This window comes from Podarcis vaucheri (assembly GCF_965113315.1).
Source record: "Podarcis vaucheri genome assembly, chromosome: 9".
Lineage (NCBI taxonomy): Eukaryota > Metazoa > Chordata > Lepidosauria > Squamata > Lacertidae > Podarcis > Podarcis vaucheri.
Window position 1 is genome coordinate 61,617,994 of NC_138767.1, and position 26,284 is coordinate 61,644,277.

The 26,284-nt window shown below is 39.5% G+C and overlaps 1 protein-coding gene across 9 annotated transcripts in view; it reads right to left on the reverse strand.

The window, feature by feature from the left end:
• FRYL (FRY like transcription coactivator) overlaps positions 1–26,284 on the reverse strand; it is a 143,102-nt gene that overhangs the window by 33,132 nt on the left and 83,686 nt on the right. For 8 of the 9 annotated variants that reach the window (XM_082237969.1, XM_082237968.1, XM_082237964.1 and 5 more), the window contains 26 exons: positions 26,063–26,248; positions 25,893–25,979; positions 25,397–25,665; positions 24,572–24,767; positions 23,605–23,729; positions 21,656–21,713; positions 20,544–20,635; positions 19,458–19,630; positions 17,689–17,849; positions 16,859–16,969; positions 16,280–16,434; positions 16,057–16,156; positions 15,656–15,824; positions 14,519–14,778; positions 13,421–13,561; positions 11,940–12,108; positions 11,103–11,187; positions 10,710–10,822; positions 9,503–9,653; positions 8,106–8,209; positions 7,502–7,687; positions 6,155–6,356; positions 5,439–5,560; positions 4,619–4,809; positions 2,332–2,426; positions 384–991 (listed from right to left, as the gene is read on the reverse strand). In XM_082237969.1, the coding sequence (XP_082094095.1) occupies positions 384–991; positions 2,332–2,426; positions 4,619–4,809; positions 5,439–5,560; positions 6,155–6,356; positions 7,502–7,687; positions 8,106–8,209; positions 9,503–9,653; positions 10,710–10,822; positions 11,103–11,187; positions 11,940–12,108; positions 13,421–13,561; positions 14,519–14,778; positions 15,656–15,824; positions 16,057–16,156; positions 16,280–16,434; positions 16,859–16,969; positions 17,689–17,849; positions 19,458–19,630; positions 20,544–20,635; positions 21,656–21,713; positions 23,605–23,729; positions 24,572–24,767; positions 25,397–25,665; positions 25,893–25,979; positions 26,063–26,248 (4,309 nt within the window). The remainder of the gene's footprint in view (positions 1–383; positions 992–2,331; positions 2,427–4,618; positions 4,810–5,438; positions 5,561–6,154; positions 6,357–7,501; positions 7,688–8,105; positions 8,210–9,502; positions 9,654–10,709; positions 10,823–11,102; positions 11,188–11,939; positions 12,109–13,420; positions 13,562–14,518; positions 14,779–15,655; positions 15,825–16,056; positions 16,157–16,279; positions 16,435–16,858; positions 16,970–17,688; positions 17,850–19,457; positions 19,631–20,543; positions 20,636–21,655; positions 21,714–23,604; positions 23,730–24,571; positions 24,768–25,396; positions 25,666–25,892; positions 25,980–26,062; positions 26,249–26,284) is intronic. The other variant, XM_082237962.1, reaches the window with a different exon arrangement.

Here is a 26,284-nt window from a genome sequence, read left to right on the forward strand (position 1 = left end):
AAAGAAACTGGGGAGAGGAGGAGAGATATTGCTGCCTTTTGGTAAGAAACTGTGGGTGGGAGAGAGCGTATTTTGGGAGGGGAGAGGAGATATTCTGCCCCTCGTGGGGTGAGATACTGTGATCTGAAGAAGAAAGGACACATTGCAGTCTTGGGGAAGGAAACAGTCAGGGAGATGGAGGTCAGTGAGTGGAGTGACAAGGGAATATAGTCTTAATCTAGTTCTGGTATCTTTTTCCTCTACACTGTTATGAACTCTTCTTTTATAGTGCACCATTCGTTTTTCAAGTCAGTTTTACACAGTTCCTCAATTATAACTCACAATTAATTAGCTTCACAGTTCGGTACAGCGTGGCTCCATACATTTACATTTTAAAAGTGTACCTGCTAACTGGGAGGGATCCACCAACGTATGTTTGGAGACTGTGATAAGTTTGCTGAGCAAGTGAACAGTCATTTCCTGCGTAGAAACAGAGGTAAAACCTTTCAGGAACAGCTGCTGAAGGCCTGGAAAGTTATTCCATTTTAATTTACTCTGCATCTTCTCAATCTTTTCTCTACTCTCAGATTTATCCAGAGGCAAGTGAACAAGAAGTTTGTTGAGCAGCCTGAGAGCCAGGAGGTATTCATATTCATAATCTGATTCTAGCAAAGACGCGGCAATCCAAAATATGGTAGCCATCAGGTTCATCGGATCAGTAGTGGGCTGCACATCGTGCATTCCTCCCTCTCTCAGGGAGGAAAGGCTTCTAGTCCTTGCTAAACTGTTGGGATGATTTATCCTTCCATCCATTATATCCAGTGTGTTGCTCCTGCGACGATCGCTCTTCCGGTCAACTATTAAACTCAGTCTCAAAGAGTTGCTTCTCATGTTACTATAATAGCCTAAAAAGTTGCCACTGCTAATGGGACCTGTGCTTAGGTTTATCTGACCAGTGCTTTTCCTGTTTGCTGCGTATTTGTTTCCCAATAGTGGATCGTAATATGAAGCGCTGAAATGAAAAGAGAATATGGCACGTTAAGAGTCACATTCCACACTCACATAGCACTAAAAAAAGGGAGGTTAACATCCTTTAATTTCAGATACTGGATGAGCAACCTTGTACAATCCGGTTCTTTTGCTTGCTTGATGATACTAGAATAAACTGCATGTTTCTTGTCTTGAACAGAACAACAAAACTTTACTCCCAACATTTTAAACACCAGCAGGTCTAACTAGAGCTTCAGCACAGGAAAGAAAAATGCTGATTTCTTCAGATCACCATGAAACACTGGTAATCTAGACACTTCTCTATTCAGAGAGTTAGCTCCAAAATCCTCATGCACAAACAGAAGAAACCTATGAATGTTTATGGGGATTGTGTATGACACCCACCTCCCATTCTAGCTCACTGTATTCTATCACAGCCTCCTCTGGAGCGTCTTTGACCTTCTAGAATTGTTTTTCAGGTGGCTTGGCAAAATTCCATTTTTCTTTAAAATATTTATATCCCATCTTTTCAGATAAAATCCTCATGAGGTGCCTTATAGAATCATAGAATTGCAGAGATGGAAGAGACCCTCAGGGTCATCTGGTCCGGATGCTTTAGTTGAGATTCCTTGCAATGCTGGAATCTCAACTAAAGCATCTGGACAGATATTTTAAAAAACACTAAACTGAATACGGTATATAATCAAAACCAAATTATGCAATATACACCACAAGCCAATTACGAAAAGGCTTGAAAGAATTAAAGCAAGTCTTCAGGGCCTGTCTAAAAACAACTGAAGAAAAGCTTTACAAAGCTCTTGGGGAAAGGAGTTCCAAAAATGTGGGGCCACTGCAGAAAAGACCAGGGGGGAGAGAAATCAGTTTTTTGTTGTATATATGTGTTTGGATGCACTCTGAAGGATAAAAGCGTCAAACTTAAGCATATGTACCTACATCTTTTGAAAAACAATGGGCCTTACTTGTGAGTATATATGCATAGGATTTCACTGTAAATCCTACATTCTGAATTTACGAGCTTATGGTTTATGTGTATCAATCATGCCAGCTTCAGTCAGTTTTTGCACACTTCAGAGTACTTTAGCCAGTGGAAAGGAAAGGGAATTGTGTATGGCAAGCTGTGTTAAACAGTCCCCCAGCCAACAGTTTTGGTCAACAATTCCATTCATTTTGGGGTCTGCAAGTAGATACGTTTGGGGTTTTTTCAACTTCTCTCTGCAACTACGACAGTCAGCTTCAGGGCCCATGCATCCCTTCCCTATCCATTACAAAGCAATTTCATAGCCAAGATGTTGCAAGAAACATTTCAGAAACAAACGAAAGTAAACTACCAGCAATTCTTACTGGGAAAGCGCAGCGAGAAGATCATAATGCTTCATGGTGTCTGCTAGTGTATCAACAGCTGACTCCAAGGTGAGAAGTAGTTCTATGACAAAACCCTGTAAAGGGGCGGGGGGGGGGAAAGAAAATTAGTGCTAGAGACAGATGACAGAAAGTAAAGCCCCCTGCATATGATATATTTTATCAACCATGTATATTTCTTCCTTTGCTAGAAACTGAGATTGCACAGCACCTCTGACTTTATTTTTTGATACTGAGAACCCAGAGGGGAGAGTGCTCTTGGGCTTAAATCTGGCTTGCAGCTTCCCCACAGGTATCTGGTTTCCCACAGGACGCTGGACTAGATGGGCTGGACTAGATTGGCCTGATCCAGCAAGTTCTTCTTATGTTCTTCAGTTAGATGTGAATCCATCTGCCATTCTCTCATCCATTTAGGATGTGCAGAACATTGGGTCACATGTCACACCAAACCATGATTTAGTGAGATAAGGAGTCCTTGTAGGTCTCAGGGTTGGGTATTCCCCTCCTAGGTAGTTGGTGGTGTTTGATGGCCCCTTCTCCCACCTTTGGACCTGAACAATATACAGTGGTACCTTGGTTCTCAAACACCTTGGTTCTCAAACAACTTGGAACCCAAACACTGCAAACCCGGAAGTAAGTGTTGCAGTTTGCAAACTTTTTTCAGAAGCCGAACATGCTCCGTTTTGAGTGTTATGCTTCCGATTTGAATGCCACACTTCCGTTTTGAGTGTTATGCTAAGGTCTGTCTGTTTTTGCTATTTATTTTGTGTTTTTGCAACTTTTTTGTTCTGTTTTTTGTGGCTGTGTGGAACCCAGTTCAGCTACTGATTGATTGACTGTGTGACTGCAGTACATTGTTTATTGCTTTCATTTTATGGATCAATGGTCTCATTAGATAGTAAAATTCATGTTAAATTGCTGTTTTAGGGGGTGTTTTTAAAAGTCTGGAACGGATTAATCCATTTTGCATTACTTTCCATGGGAAAGTACACCTTGGTTTTGCAATGCTTTGGTTTTGGAACAGACTTCCGCAGCGGATTAAGTTTGAGAACCAAGGTACTACTGTAGTATCATCAGCAAACATGGCCATCTCACTGCTCACCCCAGCTCTAGATCAGGGGTCAGCAACCTTTTTCAGCCGTGGGCCGGTCCACTGTCCCTCAGACCATGTGGTGGGCCAGACTATATTTTGAAAAAAAAAAAAAAGAAAAAATTCCTATGCCCCACAAATAACCCAGAGATGCATTTTAAATAAAAGGACACATTCTACTCATGTAAAAACACACTGATTCCCAGACCATCCGCAAGTCAGATTGAGAAGATGACTGGGCCGCATAAGAATTCGTTCATATTTTTTTCCAAAATATAGTCCAGCCCACCACATGGTCTGAGGGAAAGTGGACCGGCCTACAGCTGAAAAAGGTTGCTGACTCCTGTTCTAGAACGTCAACTCTTTTCACTACTATCTGCCTCAGTTCCTCAGACTTCCTTCCTGCAAAAGTTAGTTCAGTTGCTGGGATCTGCCTTCTATCTTCCACTGTGAAGACAGAAACAAAGAATTCATTCATCTTCTGTGCAATCTTTTTATCCTCCTTTAGCACACTTTAGACTCTCTCACTCCTGAGAACTAAAAGCTGCTGAAGTTCTCCCCTCAATCTGTTTAGGAGGAGAAGAGGGGAGCAAAGGAGCGTGAGCTCTAAGTCTCATTTCTGCTTATGTGCAGCTTCCTATACCACAGTTTAGTGTGATGTGCAAACTGGGCCTTTACCTTACAGAGTCGTATTTCTGTCTGAAGGAAACTTATTTTTTTTATATAAAATTTTTTATTGGTTTTACAAAGTTTTTTAAGACAAACAAACATATAAAAGACATACAAACACGTATAGTTTCATAACATTTTTTCCATAAACCTCTTTTCTCAGACTCCCCCATACCTCCCCTTTCTGCATCCCAATGTCCAAGTTTTTTTAGCAACTTCTAAATATTTCTTCCCAACCTCTGTCGTCTTAATCTTTTCTTTAATCTAATCTTATATCACTGTAACCCTTTCTTTCTCAAAACCTCGACATTCTAGCATTCATCAAGTTTATAGTAGTCCTTTAGATAAATTTTAAATTTCTTCCATTCTTCTTCCACCTCTGTCTGAAGGAAACTTAGGCCTGTTTCAAACATCTGGTAAATCGCATATTTACACCATCAAGTAATGAGTGAACAAGGAAAAAAAGGTACTCTTTAAAACCGATCCAAAAGAAACAATAAATGCAAATACCTGAGCTTCTTCTCCTGCATCTCCAACAGTTTCTACAAGCCTAGATAGAATGTCAGAAAGTGTGGCTGCAGAAAGAGGTTGCTTCAGTGCTCTGAAAATCTGAAAGGATCTTCCAGCATAATGCCGAGAGGAGCAAGAAAGTGCAGTTTGCAGAGCAACTTCGCTGAGATGGTGCTCTAACTGAAATCCAACTGTAAGATAAAGTTAGTAGTAAGAATGTGGAGTGAGGACCGAGGTTCAGGAAGGATTCTGAGTTCACAAGCAGGCTTTACGGGCAGCCATAGGCTGTGTAGACATTTGCAAACAGTGAGTGATACCTTATTCTCAAAGCTTGAAGCCAGGGTCAGAGTTGCACAGGAGGGAGATGGCAAGAAACACAGATTACGCATCCTCAGTAGCAACAAGATGGTTGTACTTACTAGATATATATTCTTCAATAAACCCAATATTCCCCATTCTGCCTTCATTCCCCTGAATACTAGGGGAAATTAAACATATACAGTAATATCTCCGCGAATGTCCACCTTGTCTAGCGTCTGCTTCAGCAAACGTCCGCAGCAAACCCAGAAGTACTGAAATGGGTTACTTCCGGGTTTGCCACTCGCGCATGCGCAGACACAGAGCTTTGCCCTGCATCCTTTTCAGCTAGCACCCGGGGCTCCGGAAAGGATCCCAGTCACAAAACAAGGTGCGAATGTCTATCTGAACATATATCATGAACATTTTCTTATATAGGAGCTGTACGGTATTTATTTTTAAGGAATGTTCTTTTACTGAATTTACTGAATACTGTACCATACTTCAGCTTTTTCAACCATACCTGAACTTGACTGTTTAAATGCAGAAACAACATGCTTCAGGAATACAGTTAACTGCTCAGCGCTCTTTATGCTTGGATTCTTTGCTGAAACATCTTCATGGTTCCAAAGTGGTCCTCGTTTCCTAGGAGTAACAAATAACCAAGCCCAAATCTCATTTCTCAGAAATATTAGGAACATTCAGCATAAAGATGGAAGGCTTCCCGTTTTACCCACAAGCAATTTCCAATATAAAATGCAGTCGCTGTTAACAAGTATACAGCAATTCTGAAGACGTGTAAAGCCTTCTTGCCCGAAATGATACTGCGACATTTCTAAACACCACCTGGATTATTTTTTTGGTCCTAGGAAGTGTTTATCAACACTTCAGAGAAGAACAGAATTCTAAGATTGTATGAGAAATTCAAGGTGGGGAAACATACCAGTAAGGTGCCAAAAAAAAAAAAAAGAACTATGAAGGGCTTTACTTATGAAAGATAAATATAATATACTTAGTAGCTTTCTAATAGCATAAGTGTCCTACAAAGCAAGATAGGTTAGCCAAACTGATCACTACTCAATGCAAGAGCTTTAAACCATAATGTACCTCCTGAAAGCGCTGATGTTAAAGCACAAGCCTATTTGCCTTTTTTCTCTTTACATTCACAATGGGACTGAAAACATTGCATGCTTGTATTTTCATACAGATAAGTAACAGCAGCTGACTTTTAAATGTTACCTTGAAGTAATAAACTCCATAAGTGATTTCATTTTCTCCTCTTGCTCTCCTGAAATGTCAACTTCACTGAGGATGGTGCTATGCATATGAGAAATGGCAGCACTGGTATTTCCTAAACTGATGCTAGAAGAGGTAGAACTTGAACTGAGCCCTGAGTCTGTCATTGGGGAGGGCTGGTGATCCGGTATAAAATCATTCACACCTAGTTATAGAAAGAAAAAATGAGTTCCCATACAGTAAAATGGCAGTCAAGATCTACTTTATTAATTCATTCAATTGAAAGCATTTTTAGCAGCTTAATATTTAAAAATCTCTAAAAGTGATACAAAAATACAACAGAAAACAATAAATCAGTGTCATATGAACATAAAGAAACAAAAAACAGCAAAACAGTATTTAAAAAAGCAGGAATTTGGCACTAGCAGGATTTAATTTAATGGGTTAGGGAATTTTTGAGCAAAACAATGCGTCTTCACAAGTTGTTACTAACAGATGTTAGAAGCGCAATTTAATAAAAATAGAAACAACAAAACCAAATATTTTCGTGAGATCAACTACTCTTTGTGATTATATTGTATGACAAAGTGCTGCCATCTGCTGGAAAGTAATAGAGAGCGCCCAACTGATGGGGATATTATGAAGCCTTGGAGGGGTCTGGAGAGAGATCTTCTCCCCCGATTTGGTACCAGCCTATACATGCTTTGCCCGTTGCTCTCACCCTGATCCATTCTGCAGGAACAAAATTAATCCTCTCTCCACTGTGCAGGAGGAAAAGAGGAGACAGAGGGGCATACAACCCCAAGGCTTGCCTAGGCTCATTTCCTTCTCCTAGATGGGATACCTTCCTCAGTTGACAAGACCCATCTGCTCCTCACTTCCCTCTACAGCATGTGCAGAAACCCCCTTCTTGACCGTTGGATCCACTGTTGGTCTCATCTGCTCAATGTGCCAGAGCCTGTCTTCTGACGAAGAGGAAGTCCCTATCTCACTGAAGGTTTGAGACCCATCGGCTATTTTCACCTGGTTTAGCCGGCCAGTCGAAGCCTTTTCCCGGGGTGTGGCCACTGTCGCATGCTGACAGCTTCTAGGAGCCATAGGTGAAAGCTGAGTGCAGGGAGTGGACCAAAGGTGGGTAAACCCTAGAAGGAGCACCATGTGTCCCCCACCAGAGGTACTATCCCTTCTTAACGGATAATGCACCTTCATCAACCAGCTATGCACCGGTGGGAAATAGCTTTTATTTTCAATGGCTAAAGTGTATGGTGTCATTGGCAGTATAACACTTTAACCTCATTACAATATAATGTTGCAATATTTCTTCAGAAATATTTAATTCATTTAATGTACCTGTGAATATGTAATCCAAATGTGCTGTTTGTTTGACAGTGAGCACCCGGGGTTCATTAAACTCCCTGTTCCTGAGAAGGACAGAAGCCACAGACTGGACATTACTGTTAGAGCCCATCGCTATCAATAAATGCAATAGGAGGCGTTTACAGTGTTCGTATACTTCAGGATGGTGGTGATCAAGTCCTGTAAGCAATAAAGTTAATGTTAGATGTACCACAGCAACAATGACATCACCCTTATGATCTTTTGTACTATTGTAATTTAAATGCAAGTTTGCTACACTAAACGTATCAAGAGGTCTACCATGGGGGGGGGGGAGTCAGTGACGTATATAATCTCTCATTCATTATTATAATGTATACAATGCGCAGGAGTTATAAATATGTGTTTTCAAACTACAAATATTTTTATGCAATATAAAAACAAGAGTTCTCCCCTTGTGATCCTTGGCTACTCCATTTCAAAATTTGTGCTTTACCTCCGATTGCCAGAGGTGTCTTACTTTAACATAGATAAGCCACCTCTTTTGTAGTGATTAAAAGGCAAGAGCACAAAACGATGAGCTAACATTGTCTCTCGGTTTTAATAAAGATGTCATTACCTATAAAAACTGCATGAAGTAAGAGGTGCAGGTATGTTCCCCAGTCAACCTTCACACTGTGGTCAATTATCAAGTCAGTCAACAAAATCACTGCTATGTTACACCTACAAGCAAAAACAATTAGTAAGGTTAAATGAACAGAATGAAGAAGCAGTTTCTTTTTAAGATGCAATACTTTTAAATGAAACTTTGATAGTAGTCTAGTTACATTATTACTATTTCATATAAAGCTACCACCAGTCAAAACAAATCTGATTCTTACAGGAAAATTGACTTTAAAAGTATTAGTTATGATGATACAGACAACATTTGAATATGAAGTATGCCTTAATATGACCGTGCCACAGCTTAACTGCTTCTATTTAGGAAGCAAATCTGAATTCAATTTCCTGATCATGTTCAGTGCCGAGGCAATACAGAAACAAAAACTTGTAAAGGAAGGTTTAGTATACAACTATTGTTACTACTCTTTCAGACAGGAGGGATACTCAGAACGTTGGTGGTCACTAACATCTTAACGCTAAGAGCAGCCCTGCAAAAATAGACCCAAAATCCACCCAAAATCAGAACAAGGGAATTGTTTCCAACAGTGGTTAGGCAGATGCATTTGGGAAGTCCTCTCAGATGAATAATTCAAGGGTTCTCTCATGATGTACAGACCTAGGAATGAGTATACAGAAGTACCAATAACTCTGAACATGAAGGCTCTATCATGATTAATAGTTGTTGATTGACAAGAATTCAGACCTAGCTTTGTCAAAGGACAGGTCAACCCGAATTTTTACTTTCACCATACATTTGGGAAAACAAAAGTTAGAGCAAAAGGCCTCATTGCAGAAAGCCATTTGGAGCTGAGGAACCACCTGCAACCTGAGAGTCTTCCTGGGTGAGATTTCCCCAAGATCAATACAAGACAATAGGCCCTCTGCTTTGGAAAATGGAACTTCTCGGTCGTGGCGCCCGCCCTGTGGAAAGCCCTCCCATCAGATGTCAAGGAAATAAACATCTATCTGGCTTCTAGAAGACATCTGAAGGCAGCCCTGTTTAGGGAAGTTTTTAATGTTTGATGTTTTATTGTATCTTTAATATTTGTTGGAAGCCGCCCAAAGTGGCTGGGGAAACCCAGCCAGATGGGCAGGGTATAAATAATAAATTACTACTGCTGCTACTACTACTACAACTTTGGCAATGTGACCCAAAGGCAGAGAGACTCAAGAAGCATGGGTTGAAACTTGTCCCCTACAAAGAACATAATTTAAAATATCGGATACTAACCATTCCTCCTGTGTAAGGCGCAAACAGCTGACCTTCCCATCTCTTCGGGAAGGGGCAATTGTGACATGCACGCTGAATATTAAAAGGAACTTGCATTGTTTCCATTTACTTTTATTGCTTACCTGTGAAGAGACATGCCTGGGGAGGTTGTTTCAGGCAAATAATCTACCAGCGGTGACCAACAGCCCCCTGAAGGTGGAAATGGTAAAGGCTCCCCTTCATTGTGCTCCATCACTTTCAGCCGCCAGTTTGAGTACAGTGGCATTGAATCGCCTATCAAAAGTATTCATTTTATAGTTGAATATTAGAGTTCAGTTTAATGCATTCATGTTAGCAGAAACAGGTTCTTTTCAAATATGCATGCAGTACCATTGCATTCCATACAATTCCCAATACTGTTCTGCATTCCAAAAGTTGCTTCATACATGACAGTTTCTCTCCCCCCACCACACACAAACCTATTATATGTTCTGAGCTGATCGCATGGAAGGATGTTCCCATGTGTTTCTGGAAGCTATTACCATGAAAGCCTGACACTGATGAAAAAAGAACCCGCTCACAAGCAAAGAAGAGAAATATAAAAATGGCACAGGAAGAAAATCCACACATTCAACAACAGGGCAATTTTTTAAAAAATGATTCCAATGGCTTTCCACAAAAGAGAGTAAAATAAAGGTAAAGGTAAAGGACCCCTGGATGGTTAAGTCCGATCAAAGGCAACCATGGGGTGTGGCGCTCATCTCGCTTTTCAGGCCAAGGGAGCCGGTGTTTGTCCACAGACAGCTTTCTGGGTCATGTGGCTGGCATGACTAAACCACTTCTGGCACAACGGAACACCATGATGGAAACCAGAGTGCATGGTAACGCCATTTACCTTCCCACCACAGTGGTACCTGTTTAGCTACTTGCACTGGCGTGCTTTCGAACTGCTAGGTTGGCAGAAGCTGGGACAGAGCAACGGGAGCACAGCCCATCACACAGATTTGAACTGCCAACCTTCTGATCGGCAAGCCCAAGAGGCTCAGTGGTTTAGACCACAGCGCCACCCGCATCCTTTTTACAAAAGAGAGTAAGTTGTACTCAACCTGTTCCAACCAGAGACAGGATTGGTCTGGGGAGGGGAGAGGCTCCCCTCCCCACAGATAAGTGGCAGTAGGCTGTTTAAGACCCTGCCTGTCACCCCCAGAGGTGTCATCCCATATCAGAGGAATCCGGTGTCTGGATCCAGCAAAAACAACCATTTTTGCCATAAACTCTTTCAGCTGACACTGTTCATGTACGTAATTAAAACATGCATTACTAAGGAGACTGTAAGGTTATTATTTTTACTTTTCTCTTCTTCATATGATCCTCCAGAACTGCTGCTATAACGAGATTCTAGCCTGTGGTGTTGGCGGTTCAGATTGCTGTTTAGTCCACTGTAGATATCTAGATGTACATAGCTAAAGGAATAAAAATAATGGTGTCAACTAGAGATATACATTTGTTTCTTAAAATGTAGCACTGTCATCTTTTGTTCAAGGTCGATATATAATATACATAATTATTCAACATTATGTCTCATAATTTACAACCATCCCCCTTCAACCTCCATGTTCTACTAAGGGACCCGCAACAAGCCATTTTTAAAAACTGTGCCTTGACTGGCTACATTTTTTGTAATAAAAAAGGCTTATTTTTATTCCAGTTCCCAGTACTGTTATTCTTTGAGGTACTACTTACTTTTCATCAATGCTATCTTTTGCATGCTTAATGTCAGGATTACCATCAGTGGGCGCCACCATTGTATTGCTACTGGAAGTGGTTCCTGAAATTTGAAGTAACAGCGTATTTAGGATGAAAAACTTATGAGATGTACATGAATTATGGAAGTTACTTAAACATCCTGACCTATTACTTTGTTTTGATCTGCATATGAACTCTACTTTTCAAGCCTGTGCAAATGAAAGATGCAAGGAGCCATGCAGCTAGATGTGCATCCCCAGATGTGCTTTGGATTTGTTTTTCTTGAAATCCCCACCCCATTCCACCCCCGGGCACAATATAACATGGCAAACCTTTGAAACCGTTTGTGACTGGGTTTGCAAATAAATGCAATACATACTTTCAGTGATCCTGTTCCTGAATTTTTTAATACATATTTTTAGGGACGAAGAGAAGAGCTAATGCTTATCTTCTCTTTTGTCGTTGATCTTTCAAAGCTTCCAAACATTATTTTGAAATAGCGCTGCATCTAGAGCTCATCTTCTCCCTTCCCCAGTTCTTTGAAATGGTGAGGGAGGCAGCACCAGGTAAACTACTCATGTCACCCAAACTCCTCCCAAACAAGTATTTCCCCTCCATTGTTCATAACACAGGTATTTAACAATTCAGATTTTTAAAAAAATAAGGTTAAAATAAAGCTTCATACTTAAATAACGTAAAAATTTATACCAGGCTTTTTACCTAACAGACCTGCGGATATAGGGTGGTATATAAAGTCAATCAATTAATCAATCAATCAATCCCAAATATATCCACTTAAGTACAGCAAATGATTGGTTAAATTCATACCCTCACCTGAGGTGACAGAAGGGATTTTGTAACTGGAAGTGATGCGATAATATGGTGGATTATCCATATGAGTGACTCCAGAACTGACTGGATCAGTAAGCTGCAACTCAGTCACCAGCTCTTCCAAAAGCTGCATGGTTTTATCTCTACCCAGGTAAACAATGACTTTCTTCACCTGCCATTCAAACAAATCACTAAACATGAAGTCTGACATTGCTTGTGTATAAATATTAAGTTAGGATAACATTTATGTTTTATATTGGCAGTCAAATTACATAAATACTGCCCCACCAGCACACATAGATCTTAAACCAGGGGTGGCTAGCACATGGCCTGGGGATGTATCTTGCCCCTGAAAAGGTTTTGTGCCCCCCAGAAACCCCCTAAGATGTCATTGTAATTATTCAAGGGTGTGGTTTTTAAAAAAGTTATTGATTTCCCCAGTAGGTTCCCTCTTATGATGCCTAATTTTTTGTCGTCCCCAAATTCCACTTTTCAAAATAAAAAACATACAATTAACTTTATTTTTTACAGACTGCTCCTGTGATGCCCCAAAAAGTTTTTATGAGCTTCCAAGCATCCCTTAAATATGCTCATTGCATTTCTTTTTCCCCATGTTTTACTGACTGTTCCTCTAGGTCCTTCACTTTGATGCCAAAAGTTTTTGGGGGGACTCCAGTCCTCCCATTTTTGCTTTTTTACTGACTACACCTGGAGATCCCTTGCTGTGATTCTGTGATGCCAAAAAGCTCCTGTGACTGCACCTAAGACCTTCCTGAAAATTCTGCTTTAAACTTCAAAGAAGAAAACGTTTAAAACTGAAATTAAGATTGAAAGACAATGATTTTATATAGTGTAGAAGACTTGACATGTCCGCTTTTATATGTGACTCCAAGGGTTGCCCATGGGTCAACGTGGCCATTAGCCCCCAAAACGTTAATCTTCCTTGTCTTAAAATATCTTATAGCAACTGAATATTTTTCATTCTCTTTAATATTAAAGGATGTGTTCAATATAAAGAGAACAAAATAAGAACAAAAACCTAAATAAAACTCCACACGTATAATCAATATCAAAGATTTCTTCTTTACATCAAAGTGATTGAATATTATTAGTACACTTAGTTTTAAAATGTTATACGCAAACATTATTTCAGCCTTTGATGTTGTACTGCAATATTTCATGGAAGGGTCAATCAATGTCAATTTTGTAATTGACTTCAAAGGGTTATGGATTACATTCTCATAAAGGAAATACATTCTGGAAGTATTTTCCTCCTCCTCCAAAGGGCTACACAGAGTTATCCCACTTTATTTTTACAACCACTATACGAGGGAGATTGGACTATGTGTGAGAGAGAAAGTACCTGAAGGTGAGCTTTGGTCAAGCACAGATTTGAACCCAGCTGTTCTCTGTCAAAAAATTATCCCTTAGAAGTTATTCTTAAGTGAAACAGGGACATAACAAAGAGCTTCAGTGTCACTTACGTAAGGCAAGAGGCTAGGTTCACTGTTCACTCCACAAATGCTGATCAAAAAATGCAGAATTATTTTCAAATTCTTTGGCCAACTGTCTGCTAGAGTAATCCAGACGTTCTCGATTTCTGACCATGCCACTTCATCACCATACTAGAAAACAATGTTGAGACATTCATTTCCAACAAGTTCAACAATCTCATTCATATATGAGTGTTTGTGTATCTACCTGAAGAAAATAATTTAGTATGAGATATGTTTCAAAGTCAACAGTAAAAGAAACGATAAGCTTCGTTTAACCAACTTGAACCCACAAACATTTCTAGGACTCTGAAGCTTGTTTAACAAACAACCATCAGTATTAAGTGTGTTAAATCTCACAATGTCATTGTTTGCCCTGTCCTGGCTTCCAAACCTGAGCCTTTCCTGTGCACACACCTTCTTCTGCCCTTCCTTCTCAGTGCACCACAATTAAACCCAGAAATCTTCAGATAACCATAGTTTCCTGTAGCATTCAAACCATAATTATAGTTTCTGGCATGTTTCAAAGCTGGTAACCAGTTTTTCCAATGTGAATGAAACTGGAAATGATGGTTCAACTGAAAAAGTTCTGGCATATTTTGGCACACTGAGAAGACAGCAGCAAAAGGGTAGCACAAGAATGGGGTGTGCATGCAAAAGCATATCTGTGCTTATCTCCCCACTCTTTCTATCTAAATCCACGTTCTGAATCTAGATGAAGGCAAACAAATTGAAGCTTAGCCTGGACAAGCTAGATGTGCTCCTGAGCAGTCAACCTGTCTTGGATGGAGAAATAAATCATATATAGTGGTTTAGGTGGGGGAAGGATGGGTCCCTAAGCTTGAACCACTGGGAGATAGCTCACCATGCAAATTAGCAGCACTATGATATACTAATGAACTTTCTCAAAGTAAGTTTTAGCCTATTGCGACTCCTCTGTAACTTTTAGAACAATTTTGCAATTGAAAGTGTGAAACATCAGTGATTTGAGTTACACAGTGAAGATCAGTATCCAGTACTAGCATTCCTACTAGCAACTGTATCACCTCAAAATGGAAAATCCACTTAAGACCCAACCCTTTAGTTTACCTTTGCTGTCATATACATGAGGTTGTTTAAAACCAAAGCAGAAGCCTGTGGTGATCCCCAACCTTCGCCTCTTAGCCAGCGCCTGCTGTTCACCATCAGCTCTCTATCTTTCAAGGAATCCTCTTCATCTTCATCTTGTCGCCGAATTGTGGGCAAAGGTTTCAGATCCACCAATTCAATATTATTCATCCACGGTAGCAGATAGTGTAGCATCACCTGTCTTCCAGAGGGGTGTGCCATTTGAATTCTCTGGCTTACCTCTATATTCAATAATTAAAAGACAGACAAATCTGTGTGTTATGAGAAAAGACGCATTTTTGTTCGTTTTCTTAACTGCAGAAACCCATGCTGAAAAATGTGAACTGCTAGACTGAACTGAAGCAGTAAGGAGAATTATGTGCTTTACTCATACTGGTAGGAGGCTTAGATCAACAGTCATGGTCATATGAAAAAAGATGCGGTCTCATTTGTATGAATTCCTGCCTCTAGAGAGAAAAGGCAGCTGTGCGAAACTAGTGGGAAAGTACAAGGGCTTGTGCTTTAGACAATCAAACATTGACTTAACAGGCTGAGAGATATAAAAAAGCATTTGACCATACACACAGCTCCTTTGTGTGACCCGCAATTAAACCAGAAGTCTATAAGTAATAAGCTAGTAATAAGTTTCCCAAATTGAATGAAACAGGATGATCAAAGGGACTGTGCACATGGGCAAAAGGAATAATTTGTGTTACCCTTAAAAGCCTTCCTTCTTAAGTGTCAGGATTTGATACTCCTTACAGATCGAAGGCAGGAAACACTGAAATAAGGGAAATTGTTGGTGCTCACTCACTCCTTCGAATCTTCATTTCCTGCCTTTGCTCAAAGCCAAATACCAATTAGAGACCAAAGGGAGAATCCTCAAATCTTATCTTGCTTGTTAAGTTGAGGCATGAGTTTCACTTCAAAGCAGGCCAATGACTTGCTACACTAAAATAATGCACAATTAGGACTGTGCTATGCTATCAGAAATCAGTAAGACTACTTTTAACAATAAAGAAAGTAAAAGAGAGCTTGAAAGCACAGTAAAATGTATTCAGATAAGTTTAACGTTTCCTAAAAACAAACATCCTAGCATCGGCAAATGTTCTAATATACCTGAAAATATTGCAAGTGTTAATTCTGGGTATGTCCTTGCTAATTCTTCAGAAAGTTGATAATAGGACACAGAGTACAAATGTGGCAAAGGCGAAGGCTGGCTCAATATCCCATCTGTTCTTTGAACCTCAAGTTTATGAGCATAGCGAAACATCTTCGGCTCTAAAATCTAGAAAAATAAGATGTACAAAAAATTGCCTTGGGATATTAATTCAACCACGAAGAATATTATTTTAAACAATAAACATTGTTCATTCATAGAATACCAATCAGACATCTTGTATTAGGTCGGGGTCGTAATACTGATATTTGTTACCATGTTAACATTATGCAAGAATATTATAAATAATCAATCTCAAACACTTATAGATCTTAATTTTCTAAAAGCCTTTCATACATACCTGTAAGAGCTGCATAGCAACTTCGTAGATAGCCCTAGAAGAGTCAGCCGCTTTAAATAATATAAGATTGAGAAGAGTAACTGTGTCACATTGGTAATCCCTGTAAAGAAAATGAAGCACAAACCACTTTGAGATGCTTAAAATGAACAAGCAAATTAACATTTAAAAAATAGTAACATCCATCTTAACTGATTCCCCCCTGTGCTGTAACTTTATCTAATACCTGTTTTGGAATACACTGGCTATGGCTTTAAAGCATCCAGCTGCCACCCGCTTAGAGCCTGTATAGCAGCGATCTACAGCCCAGTACATGAGGTTACTCTGGTCGGGGTTGAGTTCCAACAGCAACATAACTGCCTCACAGCCAAGCTGGTGAACCTAAAAACAATACAATACAAAACTCAAGAGTTGCAACCAACAGTTTTAAGTCATTAACTGAACAAGAACTACAGAAATTTTATCTACCCATTTTCAGCAGTAAAGCTTTTAAAAATAAGTAGACTGATAATAAAGTTTTCTGGAATTAATTTACAAAAGCGTTTTGCCTTTTCCAATGTCAAGTCAGTGGTTAGATGAATTGATATTGTAAGGATGTTAACTTTTACATTAATAAATTATAGCTAACACCCCCCTCCATTGTTTTTTAACTCTCTTAGCAGATCTAACTCATCTTTAAATTTGCCGGACTAATTTTTGTGTGGCAAGAGAAGGAACTATACATTTTGCAGGTTCCTGAAATCTCAGCCACAGATTATCTGACTACAAACCACTCTTTTTAAGGTCACTGGTGCTTATACATTACCTTCTTATCCTGCGAATCCAAAATATTATCCAGCCATTTATACAAATAGCCGTCTGATGAGAGACCTACATTATCTGCAACAGGGCCACAACAAAGTACAGCAGACATAGCCTTTAAAGAAATGGGATAAAAGAGGTTGTTATTGTTTTACTTTAAAAAACAAACTAGGGTTGTAGTAGGGTTGCCATGTGTCTGGGAATTCCTGCACATGTCCTCTTTTGAGGGTCCTACATGCCCATCCAGGGGGAATTTTACATTTTAAAGCAAATGTCCTGGATTTGGGGTAAAATAAAAATAAAAATTGTGTGCAGGCAGCTCTGGCTCTGTTCACCTGGGCTCTGGCTCTGGCATGGTCAGGTTGGGCTTGGCAGTGGGGCTATCGGGCGATTGTCCTAAAAAAGCTCATCAATTTTCTGTGCCCAGATGTAAAAATCTCTTAAAATATGGCAACCCTAGATGTAGCTAATGTTAGTCCTACTCAGACCTACTGAAATTACTAACTTGAGTCCAGTAATTTCAACGAGTCTATTCTGAGTAGACAACCCTCTGGATTTTATTCCAAGGACTAATAAAAGTGAAACATTCTTTTTCTGTGTAAGTTGAGAACATTAAACTATTTACACAGAAGGCTGATTCTCTAGATCCTTGTCATTTAGTGTAACTGTTGCCTGAGGACAAGTTGCAGCAACTACAAACATATGGGAACATTAATGTTTTAGGTGCGAGTGCAGGTTATCACAATCTTGAAATCAAAGCTAACGATATGGCAGCTGATGAAATATCACTATTAGTAAATATATGTTGGTAAAATATGTTCTTAAGAGTGTTACCTTTAATGCACAGTACTGATGTCTGTTTATTTGCATGTTTCTATCACTATATCTGTCCAGAGGAGTAAACATGATGCTGAAAGGTCCTGCCCAGTGACTGAACAACATAAAGAGGCTGTGTCGGAGGCTCTGCTGTGGAAAGACACTTCTTCTCTGGTGAACTACAAAAGCAACACAGATGAACAAAACAAAAATCCTTTTACATAAACCAAATATGCCAATGATAGACAACAAAAACTTAGCTTGTCTTTTAAGAAATGAACAAACATAAAGGTGAACTCTCTTAACCAGGGTTGCCTTCTATTCTTTACTGTCATCAAATCAAAGCTGTGCCTTAGACTGTTCTATGCAGAAATGTAACATTCCTTACCCAAGAGATAGATAAACCAACATATCTTTACAATGTGTAACCTCAGGAGAGAATGGAGAAGTTAAATATATAGATGAAGACAAGGGACAAAATGCCTTTGAGTTGACTTGAAAAATGAGTGCCTACTGCCTTTACACTTTCACTGAATGCAAACTCTGCGGCAGCAATTGTAGCTAGGCCTTTTCTAGGGTCTTGTTTGCATCTAACAGTAATCGGCAGCAAACTTTGGTCTTGAATGCTAACTCCCATTGTCCAACACAGCTGTAAGGCATTTGTGACGGACAGCTGAGCTAGATCAGAGCCTGGTCCTCAGAACTCTGCCAGAGTGATGGAGCATCTCTCTGATTGGCTACCAAGCCAAAGGGGGTGGAGACAGCAAAATAAAAGCAGTTGTTTCTAAGAGAATGCTCAGATAGAGAGACGGTTGGAAAGAGGACAGGTGGTTTGGATATATGTGTAACATCCCCTCTGAGGAAAGTATCTACAGCTAGAAAAAGGAGTCACTGAGCTTAGATTTAGGGTTGCCATATGTGTGATTTCCTGGACATATCCAGAATACAGTAGTACCTCGGTTTTCAAACGTAATCCATTCTGGAAGACCGTTTGAATTCTGAAATGTTTGAAAACCGAGGCACAAAGGGCGGGCTGCAAATTTAATGGATAAAATTGAGAAAAATAACATATACACTCAGCAGAAGCAGTTCAACTTCCAAGGCAAGTTCGAAACCAGAAGCATTTATTTCTGGGTTTACGGCGTTTGAAAACCAAAACATTAGTCAATGGAGACGTTCGAAAACCGAGGTATCACTGTACTGCAATCAGCAGCAGTATCCGGGAGGAAATCAGCAAAATATCTGGGAAAATCTGGGCTATTGTCGGCAGTGGCGTTTTTTGCCATTTCCCCATAAAAACAGCTCAAAAACAGCAGTGGGATTCTTTGCGATGTCGCCAAAAAAGTTCATCAATTTGAAAAATAGCTCAACAAACAAACATTTCTGTCCAGATTTTCATTGTTTGAAATATGGCAACCCTATTAGATTGGCTAACGAACCTTGGTTTGTTAGAGACAAACGAGCCACTATCCCAGGTTTGGCTATAATACAAAGTATCATCTTCCTAATTTGTGTGAAGCAATGAGATAAGTGACTGGGCTTCATGCATCAGCACAAACCATGGTTTATTAACTTACCACTACATGTGAATGCAACCAATGGAAAGCTGAACTGGAATGGATAATTTTAAAATATAGTAAACTTGGAAGAGCAAGATTTTTATGATAAATTTGATCATTAGCACACTCCTCAAATGAAGAAATAAAAGCACAATTACTTATGAGCATGACCTTTATTTAGGCTTGATTGTACTAAAATGGAATCAATATGAAACCTTTTCTGAATACCTGGAACATTCTGAATGATATTTGCCACTAAGGCACTAAAATGGCATCGGATATCTTTCAGTGTGTCAGAGTCCTTTTCATTTTCTGCTTCTAGGAGTTGCCTTGTTAGATCCACATACTCCAATAAAGTGTTGTTGAGGGAATGTGTTTCATTATCAAGGCCACCACTTGCACTATAAAGAAAATTACAAGATATACATATGAAAACACAGTCTTCTGGAATTGTTAACATTCCCAAAGTTTCAGAAAACGTTTTCTAAGAGACAGAGAGCATTGGGTAGGAAATATTTGAGCTACCAAGCATTTGAATCCTATAGCTGCACCTCTGCAACTAAAACCATTCAGATGTCATTTTTTGCCAAGCATATTCTTTAGTACTATGCAAAGCAACTATGACCACAGTACGTTGAGCTGTTCTGCATGCCTTAGTACAAGACATATAGAAAGCTCATCTCCTTTTGGTGAAGGTAATCACCAAAGGTGGGCTTCCCACTCTGCCCTGTTTCTGAATAGCTTGGCCTGGGGGGAAATGGGGTGAGCATCTGGCCAGAGTAGTGAGCCGACCAGATCAGGGGGAATGTATAGGCTTCAAAAACAAAACAAAACAAAAAAGAGCTAGAAAAAATGTCGGGAAAATGAGAAGGGTTGAGGCACACACAGGAGATGATAGACTAATATAACACAGTCACTATACAACCACCCAGGTGAAGGCAGAAATAAAAACTGATCTTAAAGGGCAATGAAACACAAAAGCTTCTTTAACTTTAACAGTGATTTCTGCCTTCAACCACTTGGGGGAGCTCAACTCTCACTTGATTTCATCTTACCTGCATGAGATCCTAATAGACATGGGATGTATATATATTGCTTCGTACACTGAAGGTATATGCAACTTTTACACTTGCACATCCCATGCCTATACCTATGCTCTGAGCTCACACTCACACACACAAAGAGAGGAAGGTATCCTCCTTTCCCTGCACCCATATGCCATAGGTAGGTTTGGGCTTCACTTTGCAGCATGTTAGTACTGCGGCTAAACCTAGTCGCATTTGGCAGAATCCTATTCAGAAACTTTGTGCTTACCTGTGACTAATGACACCAGCATCTGCCAACAGTTCAAATATCCGTACAAGCTGTACACGTAAAATATCTCGACGCCTGCGCCGTTTCATGTTCTGTCAGGAAAGATAAATAGAGCAGCACAGTTAAATTACAACTGAATATGACAGAAGGCTTCAAAACACCTGTTTTAGATAAAATAAAAAAATTCCTTCCAGTAGCACCTTAAAGACCAACTAAGTTAGTTCTTGGTATGAGCTTTCGTGTGCATGCACACTTCTTCAGATACACTGAAACAGAAGTTGCCAGATCCTTCTATATAGTGAGAAGGTGGGGAGGGGTATTACTCAGAAGGGTGGTGGGAATGGGAGATTGGCAGATAGCTCCTCTCTTGGAAAGTGTTAAAGGGAGATTTTCAATCAAAGTTCCTGATGCAGAACTCTCAGAGCTCAAAAGTCACTTGTACAGCCTAGCAGTAATATAATAAAAGAGAAACTTGTCACAGTAGTAACCTCCAGCACAGTTGACTAGAAGCTCGACTTAATCAGTCTATTTCATCTATGCTAGCGCCTAAGCACAGCTATGGAACAAGATTACGATAATTTAAATGTCATACAGCAGAAATGCACCCACATTTTATATTACTACACAGTCATCACAACAGTCTCAACTGTGACAGGTAGTAAAAATAAGAATAGCAATGTCTGTCACTCAAGTGAACAGGAAATTTGAGTTTTCCCTAAGCATACAATTTGTCCCTGCTGTGCAAATGAAGAAAACTCAAGCCACATTCAAACATCTGCTTTGTGTATGGATGCACAACTCCATGTAAAATCTCATAGGCAAGCTTGTTTTCTCCTGCTCTGGATGGTAACACTCGAACCAATGGCTTCAAGTTAAAAGAGAGGAGATTCTGAGTAAACATACGGAAAAACTTCCTGACAGTAAGAGCTGTTCGATAGTGGAACAGTCCTCCCCAGGAGGTTGTGGACTCTCCTTCCTTAGAGATTTTTAATCAGAGGTTGGATAGCCATCTGTCATGGATGCTTGAGCTGAGATTCCTGCATTTCAGGGAGCTGGACGAAATGACCCTTGGGGTCCCTTCCAATTCTATTATTCTATGATTTTATGATTACCTCTGGCCTTCTTTCAAGTGCTTCTTTAATTATAGGATGCAACTCTTCTATTAATTCCCTGGAAGAAAATTACAAATCATCATGAGAATACTGTAAAATCAGTAATTATGTCTCCAAATATTACAAGCAGGCACATTCAGATATCAGTTTATGCTTTGATACATGTATTTAAAATCGCTTATGGTAACCTTAGGAACATATCTATCTATATCTATATTGTGAATTTTCATTAAAGTATTTTTAAAGATTTTAAATACTTTTCTGCGTTGCTAGCCAAAGCAGACCCAGAAACCTGACCCTGTTCTCAGAGTAGGCAGAAGAAAGACTGGATCGATGCAGGAAGTGGAAGATGTTGCCTATTGTAGGCGCCCAGTCTTTTGTTCTAGGAAAGAGCCTGCCTACTATAGACAGTGAAGAGAATAGCCCAGTGATCTAGAATTCTAGTGGTGACAAGTAGTGAGATGTACAGCTTATATGAGAAGTGCATGACTAACACAAGCAAGGGGGGAACTGAATGTAGTTTAGATATTCAACTATGTTTGACAAAATATAGCAGATTTCTAAATCCAGGGATTCCGTTGCTTTTCCCAATGGCTAGAAGTTTCTAAAAACATGCACGTACAGACTAACATCCAATAGTACTTGAATCCTCTTATGCTGATGGTATTATCATCTACTATCTACTTCACAGACTTTGAGAACCTTACAGAAGTCAATCTAAGCATGCAAATAGTGGCTCTCCAAAACAGTCAACCAATCATCATCGTAAAACTCAGAAATCCTACACTGTCTTACTTTTTGTACAAGAAGAGTCATGAATCAATAGGATATATAGAAGACAAATTGCATGCTAACCAATACAATCTTTCAGCCATCACAAAGTGCTGGCAGTGTCTCCCAATTTATAGTACTATTTTTAAATGCAAGCAGGGGGCAACTCTGCTCAATTTGCTCACCAACCCCACCCACTTCCATATTAACTCCTTCCCATCTCATGCTTGTACTCACTTTTCACTTTCCCAAGCCTATTCTTGAAGCTATTTATATTGTCTATTTTGCAGCCCTGCTTTGCACATACAGTCAGTGATGATGTATGTTTCTATTCATCTTAAAACATCTTAATATCAAGCTGGTCAGTCAGCTTTTTCATTTAAAGAAGGTTCAATTCAGTTGATGTACATATATGAGTGTTTGCATGTTAATAAAATACCTGTTCTGAATTATTACACTCAGTTGAGGGATTCATGTTAAAGACAATGCATAATACATGGAGTGAAATACATCATGTGAAGTTATTATTGACTATTTGAGGACTCTGCATCTGTTATCTCCCTCCCACGAGGCAGCTAAGAAATGGAATAGGTAGAAGTTTGAGTAAAGTAGAGGTGGAAAGAGACTGAGAGGAGAAAAGGGGCTGTTTTAAACAAGTTTTGAGTACAACGAGAGTTGGGAAATGCTCTGATGTGTATTTTTCCTTGTTAAGACTGTTTTTTAATATAAAAACCCTCAGCGCCTCTCCAACGCTGCTTTATTCAAGCTTCTGCTATTGTTTAAAACCACAATTTTCACTGTAGTGTATCTCTATTTTTGCTTTACTCAAAAATTCTGCTGTTGTTTAAAACCACTTTTTTCCTCTCAGTGTTTCTTCAACCCTGCCGCTCTTTTAAACTACCACTTTCCTCTGCTTGGTGGAGAAACTGTGACACACAGAGACCCTCCACCAAGGCCTTGCTTTAACCTGCCCATGTCATTTACTAGAGACGTGAGTTCTCTCCTTTTCTGCCCTGCCTCCTCCTTCCCCTTTCTCGGCCTTTAGATCCTTGGGAAACAACCAATGAAAACAGTGTGGTGATGTGATATATTGTGTGGTGCTACTTTAGGTGGTATTAGGAGCTTTATAAACGGCCTACTAAATGTGCACCAAAATGAAAAGAATGTAAAATGGTTACCTAAAAGCACCTGGGCTGGTCCTGCCAAGGCCCAGCACAAGGGACTCTGTAATTTCCATGCTTTCAGAGCGCATCATTGGAACAATGTGCTTAAACAAGGATGAAGGGGATGGAGCGCCAATTATCTAGAAACAGAAAGAGGATATCAGTACCTACTTATCATAATTCAATTTGTAATGATGTTTATATCATTATAATAAACAAGAGCTGATGTTCAAGACAAGGCAATCAATGATGGAAAGAGGTTAAGAGAACATCACAATTCCCATCTAAATGGATACTGCTAATACAGGGCTTGCCAGCTGCTGTTAACCTACTTTTTCTTCAGTGTTGGGTATCATCTTTGGAATACTTTCACAAGTAATTATGGTTTTATGATATCTCTAGTATTTCCAATGTATGCTATTTCCATGCTTCTCACAACGGTGTGTTATTAAACCTTCCAACAAGCAGACTACAAAGAGGTCCAGAAGAAGTCGTCAGCTTCAAATATTTTTGCTAACAGCTTTTGACAGGCCTCAAATTTCTCTAATCATTTTTCAACCCAACTAGACCATTAGCCTTCACAATTTTCTACATTGATGAGTCAACAATGACTTTATATCTAATGCAGACATCCTTTCATTTGACTCCAAAAGACTGCTGCTTATTATTTTCATCAACTCTTCTAGCTTTTATATTTACTATTTTATTTACTTATAGGAAAATTTATATCCTGCCCTTCTGCTGCTTATGTTCTATACAGGGCAGCTTACAATTAAAATCAACACAAAATACAACAAAATCTTGGGGGGAAAAGAGTGCCATTTATGATTGAGGATGGCTTCAGAGTGGGATCAATAAACCAACCTTGCACTTTGCCATTTCTTTTGTTATATGAAAATAAGGGAATCACAGATTACATTGTCTATGCATTTCTGATACTTCCAAAATTTTCAAGTTGCTTAGAAGCACTGAGTGAACCTACTTTTGAATCAATGCTGTAGCCACTATCTGGAGTAGACGCCAGCGTCTCAGGAGGGGAGCATCTAACAGAACCTGCAGACGCAGAAGAGGATGCAGAAGTTGCTGCACTGCAGCAAAGAATCAGGTAATTTCTCCAGAGCCCAATATAGGAGTCGCTGCTTATAGCAGTATTTACTTTCTTGGCATTGATAGGGCTGCTGTTTAAAAAAAGAAGAGAAAAGGAAAGAAAATGGATTGTTGTTGTTATTATTTTTTAAAGAGCTCTTGTAATGTACTGAATGTCTCTGGTTAATATGATCTTATTATTCAGCAAAGATACCACAAAACTAGGAATGTGCATAGTTTGCCTGCATACATATTACGAAGTCTGGCATAAGATAAGCCTTCAAAGAAAATCTTTACACACTGTTCTCCGGACTGCAGTGGGGAAATCCTCTACCATAGTTTTTTCCCAATTCTGTATAAACTCCAATAATGAATCAACCTTTAAAAAAGTGCATGTATATTTTGTTCTAACTTTCCACATACTTTCAAGAATGTCCTCTGTTTTTATATTGCTTTATCAAAAGAAATTAATATTAGTTAGGGTTGCCATATCCCACCAAAACTGGTCCGGGAGATCCCAGACGTAAGGCAACCCTATGTTAGCAAGCTAATGTCAATGCAAGACTTCCATGTTCATGAATGAAACTGGGGGTATTGTTTTTGTTTGTTATTATGGCATGCATTTTTATATTGTGAACCACCCTATGATCTTTGGATGAAGGGTGGTATAGCTGTTGTAAGAAGAAGAGAAAGAAAAAGTTATATTAAGAAAGGCACTTACTTTATGTCAACCTGTGGAGACAACAGTTGGAGTCTGGTATAAGCAAACATCCAGGCATAGCTCACGGCTGTAGGGCAGTGCTTTGGAAGATATTCCTGTTTCATAAAACTGGAGAGGCTAATAATCCAAGGGTCTTGACCCTGAGTTACATGTGCAAATATCCATATATGTGATGGACTGACAACATCAAACTGATGGCTGATAGGAGAGGAGCTCCAGTCAGCTAATGTTTGTAAATCTATTGAACTGGGACAGTACAATAACGTAGTCTGTGTATATAAACAAAAATAAATCAGTTTAGTACACATGAATTTGTTTTAAAGTGTGCCTTTGTGGCCAAGAAAGAACATAATGCTGCCTCTCTCTTAACCATAAGTTAGCAAGTGCGCTACAGGATTTCCCTTCCCTGCTCCCTCTCCAGCATGGATTCTCCCCACATCAACAACACTAGCCATGAGTAACAGTTTCTTTTTTGAGGGAAAAACCCCCACCATACCTGATCAGCACCAGTGAGATGTATGAAACTTTCAAGAATAGATGAACTCAGTCTGTCCATTACATCTATTGCCAACTCTTCATCACCCTAAAAATTACAAATACATGTTGCATGACAAAGTCAATGAATATTAAGATAAGACATTTCAGTACATATGGCAATTAGCTTACCTTAGAAATGTCTAGGACTGTGAACAAGGCCCTTATCTCTTTAAGACAACTGACAGCTAATCGTCTAGTGGCAGATCTTGGGCTACAGAGAATGACCAATGCAAATCCTTCTACCACGTGGAATACACTTGAATAAGGACTCTTTTCCAAGGGAAGGGTAGGAGCTGTTCCATTGGCTACACCACGCTAAAAGGAAAAACAGGTGTTACTGAACTCAACAGG